The 18,947-nt window shown below is 37.6% G+C and overlaps 3 protein-coding genes across 3 annotated transcripts; 2 read left to right on the top strand and 1 right to left on the bottom strand.

Moving 5' to 3' along the window:
* Positions 1-370: 370 nt before the first annotated feature.
* LOC141336274 (uncharacterized) lies at positions 371-8,803 on the bottom strand. The gene is made up of 7 exons (XM_073841828.1): positions 8,625-8,803; positions 7,883-8,050; positions 7,472-7,793; positions 6,426-7,338; positions 1,911-2,094; positions 1,494-1,821; positions 371-1,400 (listed from the first exon to the last, which is right to left on the bottom strand). The coding sequence occupies exons 2-7, from the start codon at positions 8,048-8,050 to the stop codon at positions 379-381; spliced, it is 2,937 nt and encodes a 978-aa protein (XP_073697929.1). The 5' UTR covers positions 8,625-8,803; the 3' UTR covers positions 371-378.
* Positions 8,804-11,624: 2,821 nt separating this feature from the next.
* Positions 11,625-14,617, top strand: LOC141336168 (microfibril-associated glycoprotein 4-like). Its single transcript, XM_073841704.1, has 4 exons — positions 11,625-11,822; positions 11,898-11,994; positions 13,785-13,952; positions 14,361-14,617. Exons 1-4 carry the CDS (start codon positions 11,625-11,627, stop codon positions 14,615-14,617), a joined length of 720 nt encoding a protein of 239 aa, XP_073697805.1.
* A 2,868-nt stretch (positions 14,618-17,485) lies between these two features.
* LOC141336159 (microfibril-associated glycoprotein 4-like) lies at positions 17,486-18,748 on the top strand. Its single transcript, XM_073841695.1, has 4 exons — positions 17,486-17,979; positions 18,060-18,156; positions 18,239-18,406; positions 18,492-18,748. The coding sequence occupies exons 1-4, from the start codon at positions 17,776-17,778 to the stop codon at positions 18,746-18,748; spliced, it is 726 nt and encodes a 241-aa protein (XP_073697796.1). The 5' UTR covers positions 17,486-17,775.
* The last annotated feature ends 199 nt before the right edge of the window (positions 18,749-18,947 follow it).

Raw genomic sequence — 18,947 nt, forward strand, 5'->3', positions numbered from 1 at the left:
AAGTTATGGCAAACGCTTGATTGCAGTTGTTGCTGCTAAGGGTGGCCCAACCAGTTATTACGTTTAGGGGGCAAACACTTTTTCACACAGGGCCATGTGGGTTTGGATTTAGTTTTTCATTCATAATAAAAAACCTAATTTAATAACTGCATGTTGTGTTCACTTGTGTTATCTTTGCTTAATATGTAAATTAGTTTTAATGATCTGAAACATTAAAGTGTGACAAACATGCAAAAAAATTAAAAATCCAAGAAGGGGGGCAACACTTTTTCACACCACTGTTATTTTTGTTCTTGTTTTGCAAAAGTGGACATGTATGAATGATAAAGCAAATTCAGAAATGAAGCTTTTTTTATTGACAGACCAAGACATGAGACGTCACTCTGATGATTCTGGAGCAGTTTGTTCTTTAGTGTGTTTGTTCTGATGGGTCTGAAAACTACCTAAATAAGCGAATCTCTCTCCGCAGATGGAGCAGGAGTAAGGTTTCTCTCCTGTATGAACTCGCTGATGGACCTTCAGGACGTCCGATCGAGCAAACGTCTTCTCACATTGAGAGCATTTGAACGGTCTTTCTCCAGTATGAGTCCTCTGATGCATTACAAAGTGAGGATGTTGCTTGAAACTCTTCCCACAGACGCTGCAGTGATACGGTTTTTCTCCAGTGTGGACTCTCTTATGAAATCCAAATTGAGTTGGATTAGAAAAGCTCTTCCCGCAGTAGGAGCACAGATACGGTTTCTCTCCGGTGTGAGTCCTCTCGTGACAGTTCAGATAGGATGTGTGAGCGAATCGTTTGTCGCAGTATTTGCACTGATACGGTTTCTCATCAGAGTGGATTTTTTGGTGCGACCTTAGACAGCCTAGGTTTGTGAAGGTTTTCCCACATTCACTGCACTGGTACGGCCTCTCATTGGTGTGAACACGCACATGTTTCTTCAGATGAGATCCGTGGTTGTAGCTCTTCTCGCAGTGAGGACACTTGTACGGTCTTTCACCCGTGTGGATTCTCTTATGAGCGTCAAGATTTCCTTTGGTGCTGAAATACTTGTCGCATTCGCTGCACTGGAAAGACTTTTCATTGTGTGTCTTTATATGAGCTTTCATATTAAACAAAGTTGTGAAAAGAACCTTCCCACACTGTTCACAGTGAAACAGCTTCTTCACGCTGTGCTCTTTTAAATGAAGTCTCTTCTCTTCTGCGGAAGGAAAGCTGATGTCGCATCTCTTACAGCTGAAGACTTTCTGTTCTGTGTGTTTTCTCTCATGTCTTACTAAATTACCCTGTGAGCTCAGTGTTTTTCCACAGGTGGTGCAGGAAAAACTCTTGGACTTCAGCTGCTCTTTTGATGCTGAGGCTGTTTCTTCATCTCCATCAGAAGATAAACCACCGTTGACATCTGAAATGAAGAAAACTTTAAAATGTACTCAAACAGAGTTAGACTACAGATCAGTCTCTGCTGACATGAAGGTCATGAAAGGAAGAAACAAACCTGGAGGACTGAAATCTTCATCACTATCATCATTATTCCCATCATCATCATCATCATCATCCTCATCCTCATGGCTCTGTTGTTGTTCCTCTGCAGTGGTTTCTATCAGGTTCCTGCAGTCCACCAGTTTGACGGAGCACATCTTCATCTGCTGTTCTCCAGCGTTACAGTCAGAGGTTTGATCAGTGGATTCATGATCCTGAGCGTCAGTATAACAGAGTAAAGTGAGGCTGAGCTCTGAGTCCTGTGTGTCTCTGGATCTCTGATCTCTGACGCTCCAGACTGAATCCTGAGCTTCTGTCCCATCAGACACACACATCTCCACATCCTGACAAACACAACCAGTGATACATACCAGATAGTAGGATTCAAAACAAGATATTAGCAGATAAAGATGAAATGAAGAGCTGTTCAAACCTCTCTGTTGAGTTTGTCTCCTCTTTCTCTCAGCTTTGCCTCCAGTGACGCCACCTCTTTCTTCAGCTGACAGATTTCTGTGATCAAATCCTCAATATCCAGCATGGACAGATCAGTTCCTACTGATTTACAGCAGATCACATCCACCTGCGCTTTCATGCTCAACATCTCAACACAAACACAGCATGACAATCATTTACATACGATTAGATGTTTCTTCAGAATTACCTTATTTTATATTGATCTTGAGTTTATTGTCTTCGATTGTCACATATGTCTGTTTCATTTAAAGGATACCCTTTAATATCATGTCCACACAATAAATACTGAAATGATATAAGTCTGAATGGACAAATATTTGATCATTATTAACTTTATATTGTATATTTGACTGTTGACAATGTCAGCAAACTTTCTTTATATTAATATAAATTAGTAAAGTTCACTTTCATCATATGGTCAGTCAATAATGTTACTAATTCTTAACTTAAACTATTATAGTTTTACCTAGGCACATATTTACAATAGTTTTAGGTAAAACAATCAACTCTAAACATAAAAAGCATTTGATAAACCGTTCCAAATACAATTTTAATGTAACTTTTACATAACAAATGCTTAAGTCTAGCAGTTTTACTAAGAAAAAAACCTACTGGAGACAAAAAGTCAATAATGAAATGTTATAAACGCTCATTTTGCTTTCTAACAGGAATATTATACTGTAATACAAAATATAAATCACCTTTATTATAACAATCGTCCAGCTGCTGGATTTGAGTTATTAAAACATGATATTCTATTCACTTCTGTGTCAAATTTCAATCACTGTTTGGTGCAAAATTGCGAGATATGACAAAGTATATCAGACAGACATAAAACCATAAAGCACACTATAATATAAATCACATAACCGACGAGAAACGCGTTCAACACACACCAGCTGAAAGAAAACTCAGCTCTACTTCCTTCGTGCGCTCTTCGCGGGTGAAGCAGCAACAGATGACGCACTTCCGCCTCCTGCTGGACTGGAGACCGACTTGTTTTTAATCACACTGTACAACAATAATACTGTTTTTGTATTATAGTAAGGGCTACGTTTAGGGTTGGGGTAGGTGTAGACGTCAAAAAAAAAAAAAAAAAAAAAAAAAAAAATCAAATAGGTAGAAAAATTTATTTCATTGTTAGTTTCCGGTCGGAACTGTGTCTCTTCTAGCTTTGCATTCAAAATTCTCAACTCAGATCAATGTTTCTAATTATATATTTTTGTGGCAAACAGACTTGTAATAAGCAGTAGGGCTATCACTAACTATTATTTTAGTAATCGAGTAATCTGTTGATGATTAGTTGAGTAATTGGATACTATTGGATAACTATTCTTTGAGGTAATAAAAATAGACCTAAGTGAACATTAGCCTTTAAAATGACATAAAATGCATATATAATAGCAATGAGGCAATAATAGTTTGTTCAAATAAAGTTTCAAAAGCAAGTAATCATGGTTTTATTAAACAAACCTGTTAACATAGATAATGTATTATAAGCAACAGAGCTAATGTACATTACGCATTATAACAAATGACTGCAGAGGGCGCCAACGGCCTGACAATTGTTTTTTACTAAACAACATTTAATTCAAATGTCCAACTAATCTTTAATATTGGCCATTTCTTAATGATAGAAAAGCTACAGCCACTGTAATTTCATGAATATGTGGACATCAACACATATTAACTCTGAGTGAGGGTTTAAACTAGTGGTGGGCCGTTATCAGCGTTAACGTGAGACTCTTATCGGGCGATAAAAAAAAATATAGCCGTTAATCTATTCTCAAAGTTGGGTTGGGAGCTGGGTCTAAACTACGCAAGATATGATGACTTTCACCTTGATATTTTAGTGCGGATGACGTATACCTAGTGGAATTGCACTGTAGGGGGCGAGAACGAGTCTTCAACTTCTGTGAAATTACCACATCAAATGAGATGTGCAAACATGGATGCAGTTATGAAGCCGCTTCAGGGCAGGTGCGTGCGTTGCTAGACCCTTTTTACTGGGGCACGTGAGTTATAATTTACTCGCCAGCTGAAAGAAAACTCAGCTCTACTTCCTTCGTGCGCTCTTCGCGGGTTCCGCAGCAACAGATGACGCACTTCCGCCTCCTGCTGGACTGGAGACCGACTTGTTTTTAATCACACTGTACAACAATAATACTGTTTTTGTATTACGCACGTCGTGCAGCCTTTTGCGCAGAAGTACTTGGTTACACAAGTTTGTATAGGTAATTATGTTGTAAATGCAATTGTCAAGCAGTTTGTGATGCATTTTGGAAACAGGAGATGAGCGCCTGGTCTAATGCGCCACCTGGCCCGTTCTCGAAGACTTACTTTTAGTCATTATTTGGGTAGCACACATATTCTGAATGCCTTCAGCAGAATTCAAATTAGCCATTTTAATCTAGATTAATCTAGATTAATTCCAAGATTTAATCTAGATTTAAAAAATTAATCTATGCCCACCCCTAGTGTAAACTTTTATTTTGAAATCGCAATGAACGGTTAGCATATTGAGATAGTCAAGGACCAGAAGAGTCCAAGGTCCTCTCCAATCTGATTTTGTGGCAACTTGGAACTCTTGCATCTACATTAATATTAGTCTGTTTGTTTCTTATTCCCAGGTCACCATAGTCACCAGATCCAGTCCGTATCCAGATCAGATGGTCACTGCAGTCCCCCGGATCCAGTCCAAACCAAGAGCAGATGGTGGATCAACACCTACAGTCGAATGTCAGCGGATAGCGTGTCAACTAGATGAGCCCCAGAGACAGATCATCAAGAAAGAACTCCTACCCTAAACGGCCACCGGCACAAGACCACGGGAACCAGATGAGTCCTCCCCAATTTGACTTTGTTGCAATATGGAACTCTTGCATTATTATTGACATTTTACTTTATTATTTTAATACTGTAAGGTTGCTTGTATTGTAAAAAGTGCTGTATAAATAATCTTGACTTGACTTATTTACTTATTCAGTAGTTTTATTAAACGGATCATCGGATGCAAAACTCACTTTTACATGTTGGTTGAACATCAATCTGTGTTGGCAGTTTGTGTACACAACCACCCTATAATGATAAAAATCCACCAAGTGTTTTTTTTTTTTTTTTTAATTATTTAAAAGTAATATCGCATTTTTAAAATCAGCTCATTCTCAGCTTCTTCTCTGTGCGACACACAGAGGCCCCTCCCACAACAGTTGATTGACATGAGTGCCTTACCTTAGCCCCGCCCTCACCGAGCTGAAACAGTCCCATCGCCATTGTGTGACTCAGGTGCAGACAAAAATGTGTCAGATTGAGCGTTTGAGGTGTTCTGTTGTTGGATGTAATAATGAACATAGTAGTCATCATTTACTCCCGACATCTGAGCCGCTGAAGACGCAGAGGATTAACATTACTTTCGTTTTTGAAAGGAAAGCATAGATCCTGACCTACATATTTGTGCGAATCATTCGTGATGCAGCTTTACCCACAGCAGAAGTGAGTATAAGGGGTTTTCATGCATTTTGCAGCTAAACACGGCTATACTTGGCTAAAGTAAACATTATGGCTCGCTTCACACAGCAGAGAGGGACGGGGAGAGCAGAGCTCATTAGGATTTAAAGGAACACTCCACTTTTTTTGGAAATAGGCTCATTCTCCAACTCCCCCCGACTTAATAAGTTGAGTTTTACCGTTTTGAAATCCATTCAGCCGTTCTCCTGTTCTGGCGATATCACTTTTAGCATAGCTTAGCATAGATCATTGAATCCTATTAGACCAATAGCATCACGTTCAAAAATGACCAACGAGTTTCAATATTTGTCCTATTTAAAACTTGACTCTTCTGTAGTTGTATCGTGTACTAAGACCGGCGGAAAATGTAAAGATGTGATTTTCTAGGATTTTCTACACTCTCATTTAGGCGTAATAGTCAAGGAAGTTTGCTGCTGTAATAAGGCTGCTGCTGTAATAACTTCCTTGACTATTACGCCGGAATGGGAGTGTAGTTCCTAATATTATCGGCCTAGAAACTCGCAGCTTTGCATTTTCTGCTGGTCTTAGTACACGATATAACTACAGAAGAGTCAAGTTTTAAATAGGACAAATATGGAAACTCGTTGGTCATTTTTGAACGCGATGCTATTGGTCTCATAGGATTCAATGATCTATGCTAAGCTATGCTAAAAGTGATATCGCCAGAACAGGAGAACGGCTGAATGGATTTCAAAACGGTAAAACTCAACTTATTAACTCGAGTTGGAGAATGAGCCTTTTTCCAAAAAAAAAGTGGAGTGTTCCTTTAAGACCCTGAAGAATAATAACAACTTGTGGAAAATGGGCATCTGATGACCCTGTTGTATAACATCTGGCTCAGTCTTAGATTGAAAACAACATGTGCATGATGTTACTGTCATATATCACATGGAGTAAATGATGAATGATGACTTTTTTATTGACAGACCAAGACATGAGAAGTCACTCTGATGATTCTGCAGCAGTTTGTTCTTTAGTGTGTTTGTTCTGATGGGTCTGAAAACTACCTAAATAAGCGAATCTCTCTCCGCAGATGGAGCAGGAGTAAGGTTTCTCTCCTGTATGAACTCGCTGATGGACCTTCAGGATACTTGATCGAGCAAACGTCTTCTCACATTGAGAGCATTTGAACGGTCTTTCTCCAGTATGGATCATTGCGTGCCTCTTTAAAGTATTAATCTTTGTGAAACTCTTCCCACAGACTTTGCAGTGATACGGTTTTTCTCCAGTGTGAATTCTCTGATGCTCTACAAAATGGGTCTGATTAGAAAAGCTCTTCCCGCAGTGGGAGCACAGATACGGTTTCTCTCCGGTGTGAGTCCTCTCGTGAAGATTCAGATTAGAACTTTGGCGGAATCGTTTGTCGCAGTATTTGCACTGATACGGTTTCTCATCAGAGTGGACTTTCTGGTGTGACTTTAGACAGCTTGAGTTTGTGAAGGTTTTCCCACATTCACTGCACTGGTACGGTCTCTCATTGGTGTGAATACGCACATGTTTCTTCAGATGAGATCCGTGGTTGTAGGTCTTCTCGCAATAAGAACACTTGTACGGTCTTTCACCCGTGTGGATTCGCTTATGAGCGTCAAGAGTTCCTTTGGTGCTGTAATACTTTTCACATTCACTGCACTGGAAAGACTTGTCACCGTGAGTCTTGAAGTGAACTTTTAGCTTAGAATGACAGGAAAAAACCTTCCCACACTGTTCACAGTGAAACTCCTTCTTCACGCTGTGCTCTTTAGAATGAAGTCTCTTCTCTTCAGCGGAAGGAAAGCTGATGTCGCATTTTTTACAGGTGAAGACTTTCTGTTTTGTGTGCATTCTCTCATCTCCATCAGAAGATGAACCACCGTTGACATCTGAAAGGAACAAAACTTTAATAAAATAACTTTAAAATGTACTCAAATAGAGTTAGACTACCGATCCGACAGTCTCTGCTGACATTCAAGTGTCATGAAAAACAGCAAAAGGTCATAAAAGGAAGAAACAAACCTGGAGGACTGAAATCTTCATCACTATCATCATTATTCCCATCATCATCATCCTCCTCATCCTCATGGCTCTGTTGTTGTTCCTCTGCAGTGGTTTCTATCAGGTTCCTGCAGTCCACCAGTTTGACGGAGCACATCTTCATCTGCTGTTCTCCAGCGTTACAGTCAGAGGTTTGATCAGTGGATTCATGATCCTGAGCGTCAGTATAACAGAGTAAAGTGAGGCTGAGCTCTGAGTCCTGTGTGTCTCTGGATCTCTGATCTCTGACGCTCCAGACTGAATCCTGAGCTTCTGTCCCATCAGACACACACATCTCCACATCCTGACAAACACAACCAGTGATACATACCAGATAGTAGGATTCAAAACAAGATATTAGCAGATAAAGATGAAATGAAGAGCTGTTCAAACCTCTCTGTTGAGTTTGTCTCCTCTTTCTCTCAGCTTTGCCTCCAGTGACGCCACCTCTTTCTTCAGCTGACAGATTTCTGTGATCAAATCCTCAATATCCAGCATGGACAGATCAGTTCCTACTGATTTACAGCAGATCACATCCACCTGCGCTTTCATGCTCAACATCTGAACACAAACACAGCATGACAATCATTTACATACGATTAGATGTTTCTTCAGAATTACCTTATTTTATATTTATTAAGTTTATTGTCTTCAAATGTCACATATGTCTCGTTTCATTTAAAGGATACCCTTTAATATCATGTCCACACAATAAATACTGAAATTATGTAAGTAAGAATGGACAAATATTTGATCATTATTAACTTTATATTGTATATTTGACTGTTGACAATGTCAGCAAACTTTCTTTATATTAATATAAATTAGTAAAGTTCACTGTTATCATATGGTCAGTCAATAATGTTACTAATTCTTAATTTAAACTATTATAGTTTTACCTAGGCACATATTTACAATCGTTTTTGGTAAAACAATAAACTCTAAACATAAAAAGCATTTGATAAACCGTTCCAAATACAATTTTAATGTAACTTTTACATAACAAATGCTTAAGTCCAGCAGTTTTACTAAGAAAAAAAACCTACTGGAGACAAAAAGTCAATAATGAAATGTTATAAACGCTCATTTTGCTTTCTAACAGGAATATTATACTGTAATACAAAATATAAATCACCTTTATTATAACAATCGTCCAGCTGCTGGATTTGAGTTATTAAAACATGATATTCTGTTCACTTCTGTGTCAAATTTCAATCACTGTTTGGTGCAAAATGGCGAGATTCGAGAAAGTATATCAGACAGACATAAAACCATAAAGCACACTATGATATAAATCACATAACCGACGAGAAACGCGTTCATCACACACCAGCTGAAAGAAAACTCAGCTCTACTTCCGTCGTGCGCTCTTCGCGGGTTCCGCAGCAACAGATGACGCACTTCCGCCTCCTGCTGGACTGGAGCGGCTACTTCGCTGACAGACAGCGGGTGGTTGTAGCAGGAAAACTGGTACTACAACGACAGACATAATGACTAGTTTAACCAATTTTTCATTAAGAATATAGCATATATTAATGACATAGAACTGTACATCTGTCTGAGATAATTCAAGTGAGTTTAGGAAACTGCTTATGATAGCACTAAATTAATTACTCATTCGAAAATGGGGCATATTTCACTCATAATCAAAACAAAAACTGTAAATAGTGCTAAAAAAAAGTCACATTTTAGATCGTGAAAATAACGGTGTCTCTTTAAAGCTCCGCTTTAATAATTTAGTAATAACATTTTTTATTATTCAAATTGTCACACTTATAGACCTTGTTTTCACTTATCCCACATTTCCTGACCTAGTTTCTGTCTCCCCTTTGATTTTGTCATTTGATTCACCTTTTTTTACAGGAAAAAAGTAAGAAGACAAAACATCACATCTTGTAAAGTTTCACAAGCAAAGATTAATACAAACAAATAAAAAAGAGATAATAATAATAATAATACGAAACACATACAATCCTCATAATATTTCAAAATCCTATCACATTCCAGGGCTGTTCGTGGTTTCGACTAATGCTCAAATTTTTTCAGTACTCTGAATTAGGATCGGCGCTGAGAGTTACTGTGCCCCTCTGAAAGAACATTAATCCTTGAAACTGTTGTAAACAATTCCAAAGGCAAAGTGCAGTAACTACACATTTGGTCAAAATTTAGTTAAGGCTTAAAATGGGCTTTGTGGCGACTGTTTTGTCTTGTGGCAAAGTCTCCTGGTTCAATTTTGTCCCGTTTCAGAGAAACGTTCAGAGAAACGAAAGTGTCAACATGTTGTGACTAGCTGTTGTTAAAACTTTAAAGGCATTTTTCTCAGTTTCAGTGTTTGCTAGTTACTGCACTTTGCTTTTGGAGGGCAGAATATTTCTGACTAAAATAAAAGTTTGTAAAAAGTTTGAAAAAAATATGTTGGCAACTAGTAGGAAACTGAAACAGATGCAGTATAACATGTCAGTATAGCAGTCACACTTCATGCATTTAGATGAGATATAAAGTTGATATGACAGAATGTTCTAAAAGGAAGTCTGTGTTTTCCCCTCAGTTGATGTTTAACATGCATTAACAAATATGTAAAGATTCATGATATCCTTTCAGATCATATGACATGTTCAAAATAAAACCTCCTCATTGGTCTTCAGTAGATGTTTGAGAGGTAAACGGGTAAACATTTAGTGACAGTGTCTGTGTCTACACAGTCATTTATTTGTTTTATACATGTGTACTCTTGAAAACTTTTCCTCTGAAAACAAAATTGATTACTTTGAGCTGTTGTTAACACCTCAAAAACCAATAAAAGAATCATTTCAGCTTTGACACATTGACATGCAAAGCTGGAGGTCGTGTGATCTCTATTAGCTCTTCAGCATTTCACTAGAAAGCCTTCAATGTCGGCGCCGATAGCCTTGAATCCATCTCTCAGTCACTGAACATCTACTAAAACAGTAATGACATTTGCTAAAGCTGGAAACCTCTTCTTTTTACTTTTCTTTCTTTAATTTGGTAGCGTAATCAGAGTAATAAAGTGATGCTTTTAAACCAGGATGTGTTTCAAAAGAACATTGTCTGTGTTTTCCATCATGTGCCTTACTGTGTTGACGGTTAAGTATTCACTAGATCCATTATTCCATTCATTGTGTTCAAAATACAATAAAACAGTATGTTTGTTCAAAGCTATTTGCTGTTTATTAATGTTGAAACGTCAGGACCAAAAAAATAATATTTACATTAATGGAAATTATTTTCTGAAACATTTACTTTGAGTCATGGTTGAGTCTGTCTATCAAATCAATGAAAGGACACCAAATCCAATTTTAATAACAGGCCTATTAAATATCCCTAAATTTCCTATTTGTAATATCCCTGGTGAAAAAACCCCCAGCTAAAACCAGCCTAGGCTGATTGGCTGGTTTAAGCTGGTCAACCAGCCTGGTTTTAGCTGGTTCCAGCTTGTTTTAGAGGGGTTTTGGCCACTTTTTCAGCTAAAACCAGCCTGACCAGCCTAGCCAGACTGGGAGACCAGATAAAACCAGCTACTTCCAGCTTAAACCACCTAAGACCAGCCAACCAGCTTAGGCTGGTTTAGGCAGTTTTTTTCAGCAGGGATGTTACTCATTTTAGTTTAAAATGAACGACTCTGAGCTAATAAGTTATTGGAACAGATTCAAACTCAGGTCAGCTGCTCATAAAGCTCACTTAATTGGCAATTTCCCAGTAAAATGAACATTCTGTTCATTCAAAATTTTCTGCTCTTATGTACTCGATATGTTAGCACAAATATTTTGGTTGGAATTCATCTAACATTTTTTAAATCTAAATTAAAAAGGTTCAGCCTAGTGAAAAATGCTTTAAAAAAAAATCTTTCTCTCTTGCCTAATTTTTTATCAGGGTTGGCCACAGCGGAGTGATCGATTTGGCATGTTTTATGCCGGATGCCAATTTACACTTAAATAAATAAATTATGATGGTGTGTGAGTTAGTGTGTAAATAACAGGATGGTTTATTAGCATTGCAATAAGGATACTGAATGCAATATTTAATTTTCAATCATTTTCTTTTATTAATAACTCTACATTCCAAAAGATAGTGTTAGTGTGATGTTCATCTCTTTCTCTTTTTGTCTCTGTAGTTGATGGTGTTTTTGGTGGCTCTTCTCCCGGATGTATTGGGCAGTGACTGTGAATTCAAACCATTCGACTGCTCTGACATCTATAAATCTGGACAAACAGTCAGTGGGATTTACTCCATCTATCCATTGGGTGACGATCCTGTCTGGGTTTACTGTCACATGATCTCAGATGGGAAAAATGAAGACAACGTAGGATGGACGGTAAAAATAGATCATTAAACACACATCATCAGAACATTCATTCTGAATCATATATTGTATATAAACCCATCACAGGTGATTCAGAGGAGAATGGACGGCAGTGTGAATTTCTATCGGCCGTGGAATCAGTACAAGAGAGGATTTGGGAATGTGGAGAGCGAATACTGGCTGGGTAAGATCTGACAGCGTGTGTCCGTTTGTGTGGATGTTCATGTGTTTGGTTGAAAGTGTTCTTCAAGTTAAGTCACTTTTATTTATATACCACTTTTAACAAAACAGATTGTTTCAAAGCAGCTTTTTTTAAAAGAACACCACTTAACACTTAATTTCAGTTAAAGGTAGTTCATCACTGAATTCCCCAACTAAGCAAGCCAGAGGCGACTGTAGGTGCGCTTTCATTACAGATTTGCGCAAAACTTTGGCGCTATTTTATAAATGTCTATCAAAAAGTATTGCGAAATGACAGCACTTCCTTAACCAACGTTATGTGACTAAAACATAGGGCTGGGAATCGATTCCAAAAAGAATTGATTTCGAGGCATTGGGAATCGAGAGTCGAATCCAAATGATGGAATCGACTCTCGATTCCCAATGATTACCATCAAGGGGAATCGGCTTCTCATTCAGAGCCGTTTTCAGTTCAACAAAACTTGCCTCTTAGACGGAAGGCTGCATCCCATGAAGGTTGCATATCTCAGCTTCTAGTCATCAAACGTCGCTGAACGTCAAACGACAAAAATAAACAATGAAAACAAGTCATTACTAAAATCATCTGAGTTTAAGGTTGCAGCCTTCCATTTGAGAAGCACACATTAATTTGCCTCTTGCTCGCTAATAGTTATTATAAGTCTGATTCGTTTCCACGAAAAGATTCGTTCGCATAGAAAATAAAAGTTGGAGCTACGGAAAAATCTTATTTTATTTATTTATTTATTTATTTTACAATTGAAGCTTCATGTTATGAGAAGGCAACTTTCTATGACCTCTACATCCTGAATTAATTGCAAAATTATCTTCCCCCAATCTAAAAAAGAATCAAAAACAAAAGCAACAGTGAGGAATCAATTCCTAAAATGTCTGAATCGAACAGCCCTACTGAAACATAGTCATGTCATGGCAATGGATTTTTCTGGGATTTTGTCTATATTTAATCAAATTTGACATGTAAGTGCAAAAAAAAAAAAAAAAAAAAAAAAAAAAAAATTCCATTACTCTTTTGTGAAAATTGTGAAACATTGCTTTTTAGAATTGCCTGAAAAATGCAAAAAACTTTTTTGCGATATATGGGAGTTTTTGTGCAATTGACACATTTCCATTAGGCCTTTTTTTATTTACAATTGAAATGCAGCTAGTGGCAATGAACAAAAAAACAAAAACAAAAAAAAAACATCAGTGATAGAAATGGAGGAAAAAAAAAAAACTTGGGAGAAACCAGACTCAGTCGGGGGCCAGTTCTCCTCTGGCCTGGTATTAACCAGCAGTTTAGTTTATACCAGGCTGCAGCAAAGTCAGATTGTGCAGAGGACTCATCTGGTTCCCATGGTCTTCAGTGGTGAACTGTCTCTGAGGCTCATCTAGTTGATGTAGTCTCCTCTGACCATGTGGGCTGTAGAGATCATCTCTAGGTGCTGATCCATCATCTGATCTGGATTCACACTGGATCTGGGTGGCCACGACTAAACAGACTAGATGCCATAGATGATATTATTTTCATGATGTAACAAGTACATTGAGTGTTATGAGAAATGTTATTGGTTCCGGTTGAGCTAATTAATGCAGACCTTTAACATATTTGAACATTATAAATGTGTTAGTGTGTTATGTATAAGCCAGGTTAAAGAGGTGGGTTTTTAATCTAGATAGATGGGTCTTTAATCTACAGTAGATTCTTCATGTGTCTTTATGTGGATGTTCATGTCCAGGGTTTGGTTGAACGTGTTCTTCATGTGTGTGTTTGATCAGGGCTGGAGAACATGTACCAGCTGACACGTAAGAACAAGTACATGCTGAGAGTGGATCTGGAGGACTTCACTGGAAAGAAAGGTTTTGCTCTGTACTCGTCCTTCTCTGTGGGTCCTGAAACTGATGGGTATAAACTGCATGTTTCAGGATTCATAGCTGGAGAAGCAGGTAGGATGCTTTCATTTAAAGTCATTTTACAAGTTCACACTTACATATAATAAATAATGTAAGTGGAGTAAGGGTTATGCATATTTGGCATGCTGTCCAAGCTCAGAGAGTACCACCTTCAGGTTAGGATAGGAATAGATAGAAGGGATGGTGGAGAAAAGGTGGTGGAGGGATGCTGGAAGACAGTCAAGAAATTTTGTTAATAAAACAATAATCAGCTGAGTAAACCTACACTTCATGCACTTTTGTCTGTGTGTGTCAGACAAAAAAAAAGTCATATTCAGCTAAATATTCTTCATGACACAGTGAATGTAAATACACATTAATAATTTTAAATACACAATAAATGAAAAATGAGAGCCTGTTAGAAATTATTTGAATGCCTCATGATGCTCCTCATCTCTGCAGGTGACTCTCTGACCTACCACAACAATGAGAAGTTCTCTACCTTTGACAAGGATCAAGACTCCAATGCAACTAACTGCGCCAAACAGTATCTCGGGGGATTTTGGTACAAAACCTGTCACGCAGCAAATCCCAACGGTCTGTATTTATGGGGTGAAGATGGCACCCATTACGCCATTGGAAACATCTGGAAGACCTGGAAGAACAATTTAGCTTTCGCTTTGAAATCCATCATGATGAAGATCAGACGTCCGTCTTAAACCTTTGAAGAAACATTACAGTGTTTCTCAGAAACAAACAACAAAATCAAATTAAGGTTTAATGGTTTCCTTTTCTCTATAAACTGTGCGGCTTTAGTAACTCTGTTGTGTTGGGTACTCTCATCAATTATTTCTTTTTTGTTTTGGGTCACTTTTTTTAAATTTTACAATGGAAACAAATCAACAGTAAGGTTCAATAAACTGCAGCAATGAAAGGCATTATGTGTTCATGTGGGATTTTTTATTATTATTAAATTTCTGAGAAGAATTAATTGAGTTTTAAAAGTGATCTAAGGAAGTCTAAGGAGCAGGAGATCTAAGGAGATGACCAAGAAGAAAAATATACAAACTAAAGAGTAATGGCCTGAAAATTGATCCCAGGGGTACCCCGATTTTGGACTTGTATCCACCCATGGAGACAAACTGCCTACTGTGTGAGAGGTAAGACTTAAACCAAATGAATTGAAATTGCAACAAGTAACAAGTCATTAGTAACATTCATTAATGCATTTTGTGCTACTTGCGGAAGCCAGATTGAATTGGTTTAAACAAACAATGTGTAAGGTGGGCATGCATTTGAGATGCCACAGTTCGCTAAAGAATTTGGGCTAAAAAGTTTAGCAATGGGACGGTAATTATCGAAATGGTCAAGATCATTGTGAGTCTCTTTTGGCAAAGCTGCTGGCACAACACCAGAGCATGTGGAGTCATTTACAATACTCAACACAGCAATGCCCACAAAGGCAAAACATGCTTTAAATAAACAGGTTGGTACAGGGTCAACTATGGAGGTGGCACCCTTTATTTGAGAAACGTGAGCAGGCAATAACACTTTTTCATGCACCTGTCAAGTTTGAGATTTTGGGCTTTTTGGTGTTTCATAAAGTGTTTTTTCAGACTAGTGGAAAGAAAACACCCAAAAGTGTTTCTTTTATAGCACTTTATCTATTTGTGTCAATCGATTTCAATTACAATACATATTTTTAAAGGCCGTTTTCTCTAAATGAGTTTTTATTCTACTCTGAGCCATAAATCTCCACTTCAGTAGCACTTACACACACCAAACTTTACATTTGTATTCCTGTCTATATCCTGAAGGTTTTTACAGAGGGATTTGTTCATATATAATTTGCTTGATTTTTTTTTTACATTCCCCCCCCCCCCCCCCCAAAATGGTAAAACATACATTGTTTTCTGTCTGTTATATATATATTTTTTTTTCTGAATTATGGAGTGACAAAAAAAATCAAGTGTGGAAAAACTTGAAAGAGGGGCACCAGAGAAATACTCTTATGACTTTGTGCCTTGCCAATCTAAGAGCGGAAGAAACTCTGCAGTGGTTTCTTCTGCTCTGCTCTCGATCAGGTTCCAGCAGGTGACCCCACACACAACTCTCATAAACTTATGTTCCTTGGAGAATTCCTGTTTTTTTTTTCAATGTATACTAACTGCATAGAGCTGAAATGACAATAAAGCTACTCTCGACTCTCTAACTCTGATGTTCAAAATAAAATCTAAGGTAAAAATGCTCAATAGTTTGGTCTTCAGTAGATCTGATGTTTGAAGAGTAAATAGGCTTACATTTTGCAATAAGCAACATGAAAACAAAACTGATTACTTTGAGCTGTTGTTGACACCCAAAAAACAAACATAAGAATCCTTGCAGTTCTGACACATTCACACGCAAAGCTGGAGTTTGTGTGATCTGTAATTAGCTCTTTAGCTTTTCACTAGAAAACGTTCAAGACCAAAACCCATTGAGGACAAATAGCACTTACACAGAAACATACATTGAGAACAAACTCTTATTTCTGCAGAATTTAGTGTGAATCCATAACTCGATCACTAAACATCTACTAAAACAGCAATGAAAATAGCATTTCTAAATCTGGAAACTTCTTTTTTGTACTTTTCTTTCTTTAGTTTGGTAGCATAATCAGAGTAATAGAGTGATGCCGTTTAACTGTTAATCGTTAGATCCATGTTTCCCTCTCAAATTACACAAGACTGCGATACAACAAAGTGAAATATTAAAACCTAGCGAACAGGGAACATTCTGAGATGAACAAATGTTCTTGAAGTATATGTTCTGGTCTTAAACACTTGAAACTACCAGAATTCTATAACTACTAGAATGGCTTTATACTAATCTGTTGATGATTTAAAATAAAGCTTTGAATGTCTGTCATCATATTTTATGAAGTCATCACCCTAAAAATATAGCGTACAATTGTGTAAGAGCTAAAGACAGCTCTGGAATGAATAACAGCAGTTGTTGAATTGGAGGTGTCCAGCCGGCTTTTTTACGGACAAAAATTTTAGCAATAGAAAATATAAACAACTAGAACAAAAGTTGCTAAGCAAAAGAGGCACATATTTTCAACCGTTTTATTTCTATAAAGTTATTACATTGCAAAATGTAGTTATACCATTAAAAACATTCTCGAAATGTCAGCACAAAAAAAAAAAAAAAACATTATCCACACGTTATTAATGGAATGTTCTTTTTTTATGTTTTAGCTGGATGTTTACCATTTTTTAAATGTTACTTCTTGTTTCAGAACATACAGAGAATATTCAAAAGCAACATTCTCCTGCTCAACAAGTAGCCAGGCTTTGTGAGTGTGCCAGAAGCAATTTACACATAAAATAAAAAATAATAGATTTTGAATAAAACTATTGTCCCAGTTTTGGCCTTGGTTATAAGACATGGTGTGCGAGTAAGTGTGTAAACCGCCTTTGCCAACAGGATTAAGTATTTAAACTCCGTGTTAATAGACAATCCAATATTTAATTTGCATTGTTTTTTTTTTGTTTTTTGTTTTTTTCCTTGTAGCTAGACCTGTAGAGCTTCATAGTGGGCATTTACATAAAGATGCAGAGGAGGAGCCAGAGGATTTGACAGATATTTAAAGAGCATTTGTCTCAAACAGCATAACACAACACAAACGGTGAGTTACTTCCCAGAACATACATTTGAATTTAAAGAAAACAGACATCGTATGACAATGTTTCTGTTATAAACAGATCTCTGCTGTGATCTACTGAGGAAAGACTGAGATGATGGCAGTAAAAGTATCCAACTCTAAATTCCTAGAGACGTTTTCATATTCATTTCTGTGTGACGTTGATCTCTTTCTCTGTCTCTGTAGATAATTATGTTTTTGGCGGTTCTTCTCCCGTTTTTTCTGGTGAACGGATGCACTCAGGATAAAGACATGGCGGTCGACTGTTCTGACGTCTATAAATCAGGACAAACAGTCAGTGGGATTTACTCCATCTATCCAACAGGTGATTTTCCTGTCTGGGTTTACTGTCAGATGATCTCAGAAGGGAAAGATGAAGACAAAGGACAATGGACGGTACGAATGTGACTTTAGATCATTAAACACCCATCAGAACATTCATCATGAATCATATATTGTATATAAACCCATCACAGGTGATTCAGAGGAGAATGGACGGCAGTGTGAATTTCTATCGGCCGTGGAATCAGTACAAGAGAGGATTTGGGAATGTGGAGAGCGAATACTGGCTGGGTAAGATCTCACAGCGTGTGTCCGTTTGTGTGGATGTTCATGTGTTTGGTTGAACGTGTTCTTCATGTGTGTGTTTGATCAGGGCTGGAGAACATGTACCAGCTGACACGTAAGAACAAGTACATGCTGAGAGTGGATCTGGAGGACTTCACTGGAAAGAAAGGTTTCGCTCTGTACTCGTCCTTCTCTGTGGATTGTGAAACTGATGGGTATACACTGCATGTTTCAGGGTTCAAGGATGGAGGAGCAGGTAGGACACTTTCATTCACATAAAAAAAATATCAGATGAGTAAATGTACACCTGATGTCTTCAACGATGCCTTTCCTCTCTGCAGGCGACTCTTTATTTGTCCATAATGGACAGAAGTTCTCCACCTTTGATAAGGATCAAGACACCGCAGGTATTAACTGTGCTAGAAGGCACATTGGGGCATTTTGGTACAGAAACTGCATCTATACAAACCCCAATGGTGTGTATTTGTGGGGTGAAGATCCTACCATTGATGGCATTGGAAATTTTTGGTTCACCTGGAAGAACAATTATATTGCTGGTTTGAAATCCATCAGCATGAAGATTAAACGAGTGTCTTAGACCTTTGAAGAAACATTATGGTGTTTCTCAGAAATAAATAACAAAACTGTCAAATGAAGGTTTAGGGGTTTCCTTTCCTCTGTAAACTGTGTAATTTAGCACATCTGTTGTGTTGTGTACTTTCATAGATTCTTTTCTTCTTTTCTGTTTTAGAAATGTATTAACAATGAGCTTCAATAAATTCATTCACTGAAAGGCA

This window comes from Garra rufa, chromosome 6 (genome assembly GCF_049309525.1).
Source record: "Garra rufa chromosome 6, GarRuf1.0, whole genome shotgun sequence".
Classification (NCBI taxonomy): Eukaryota; Metazoa; Chordata; class Actinopteri; order Cypriniformes; family Cyprinidae; genus Garra; species Garra rufa.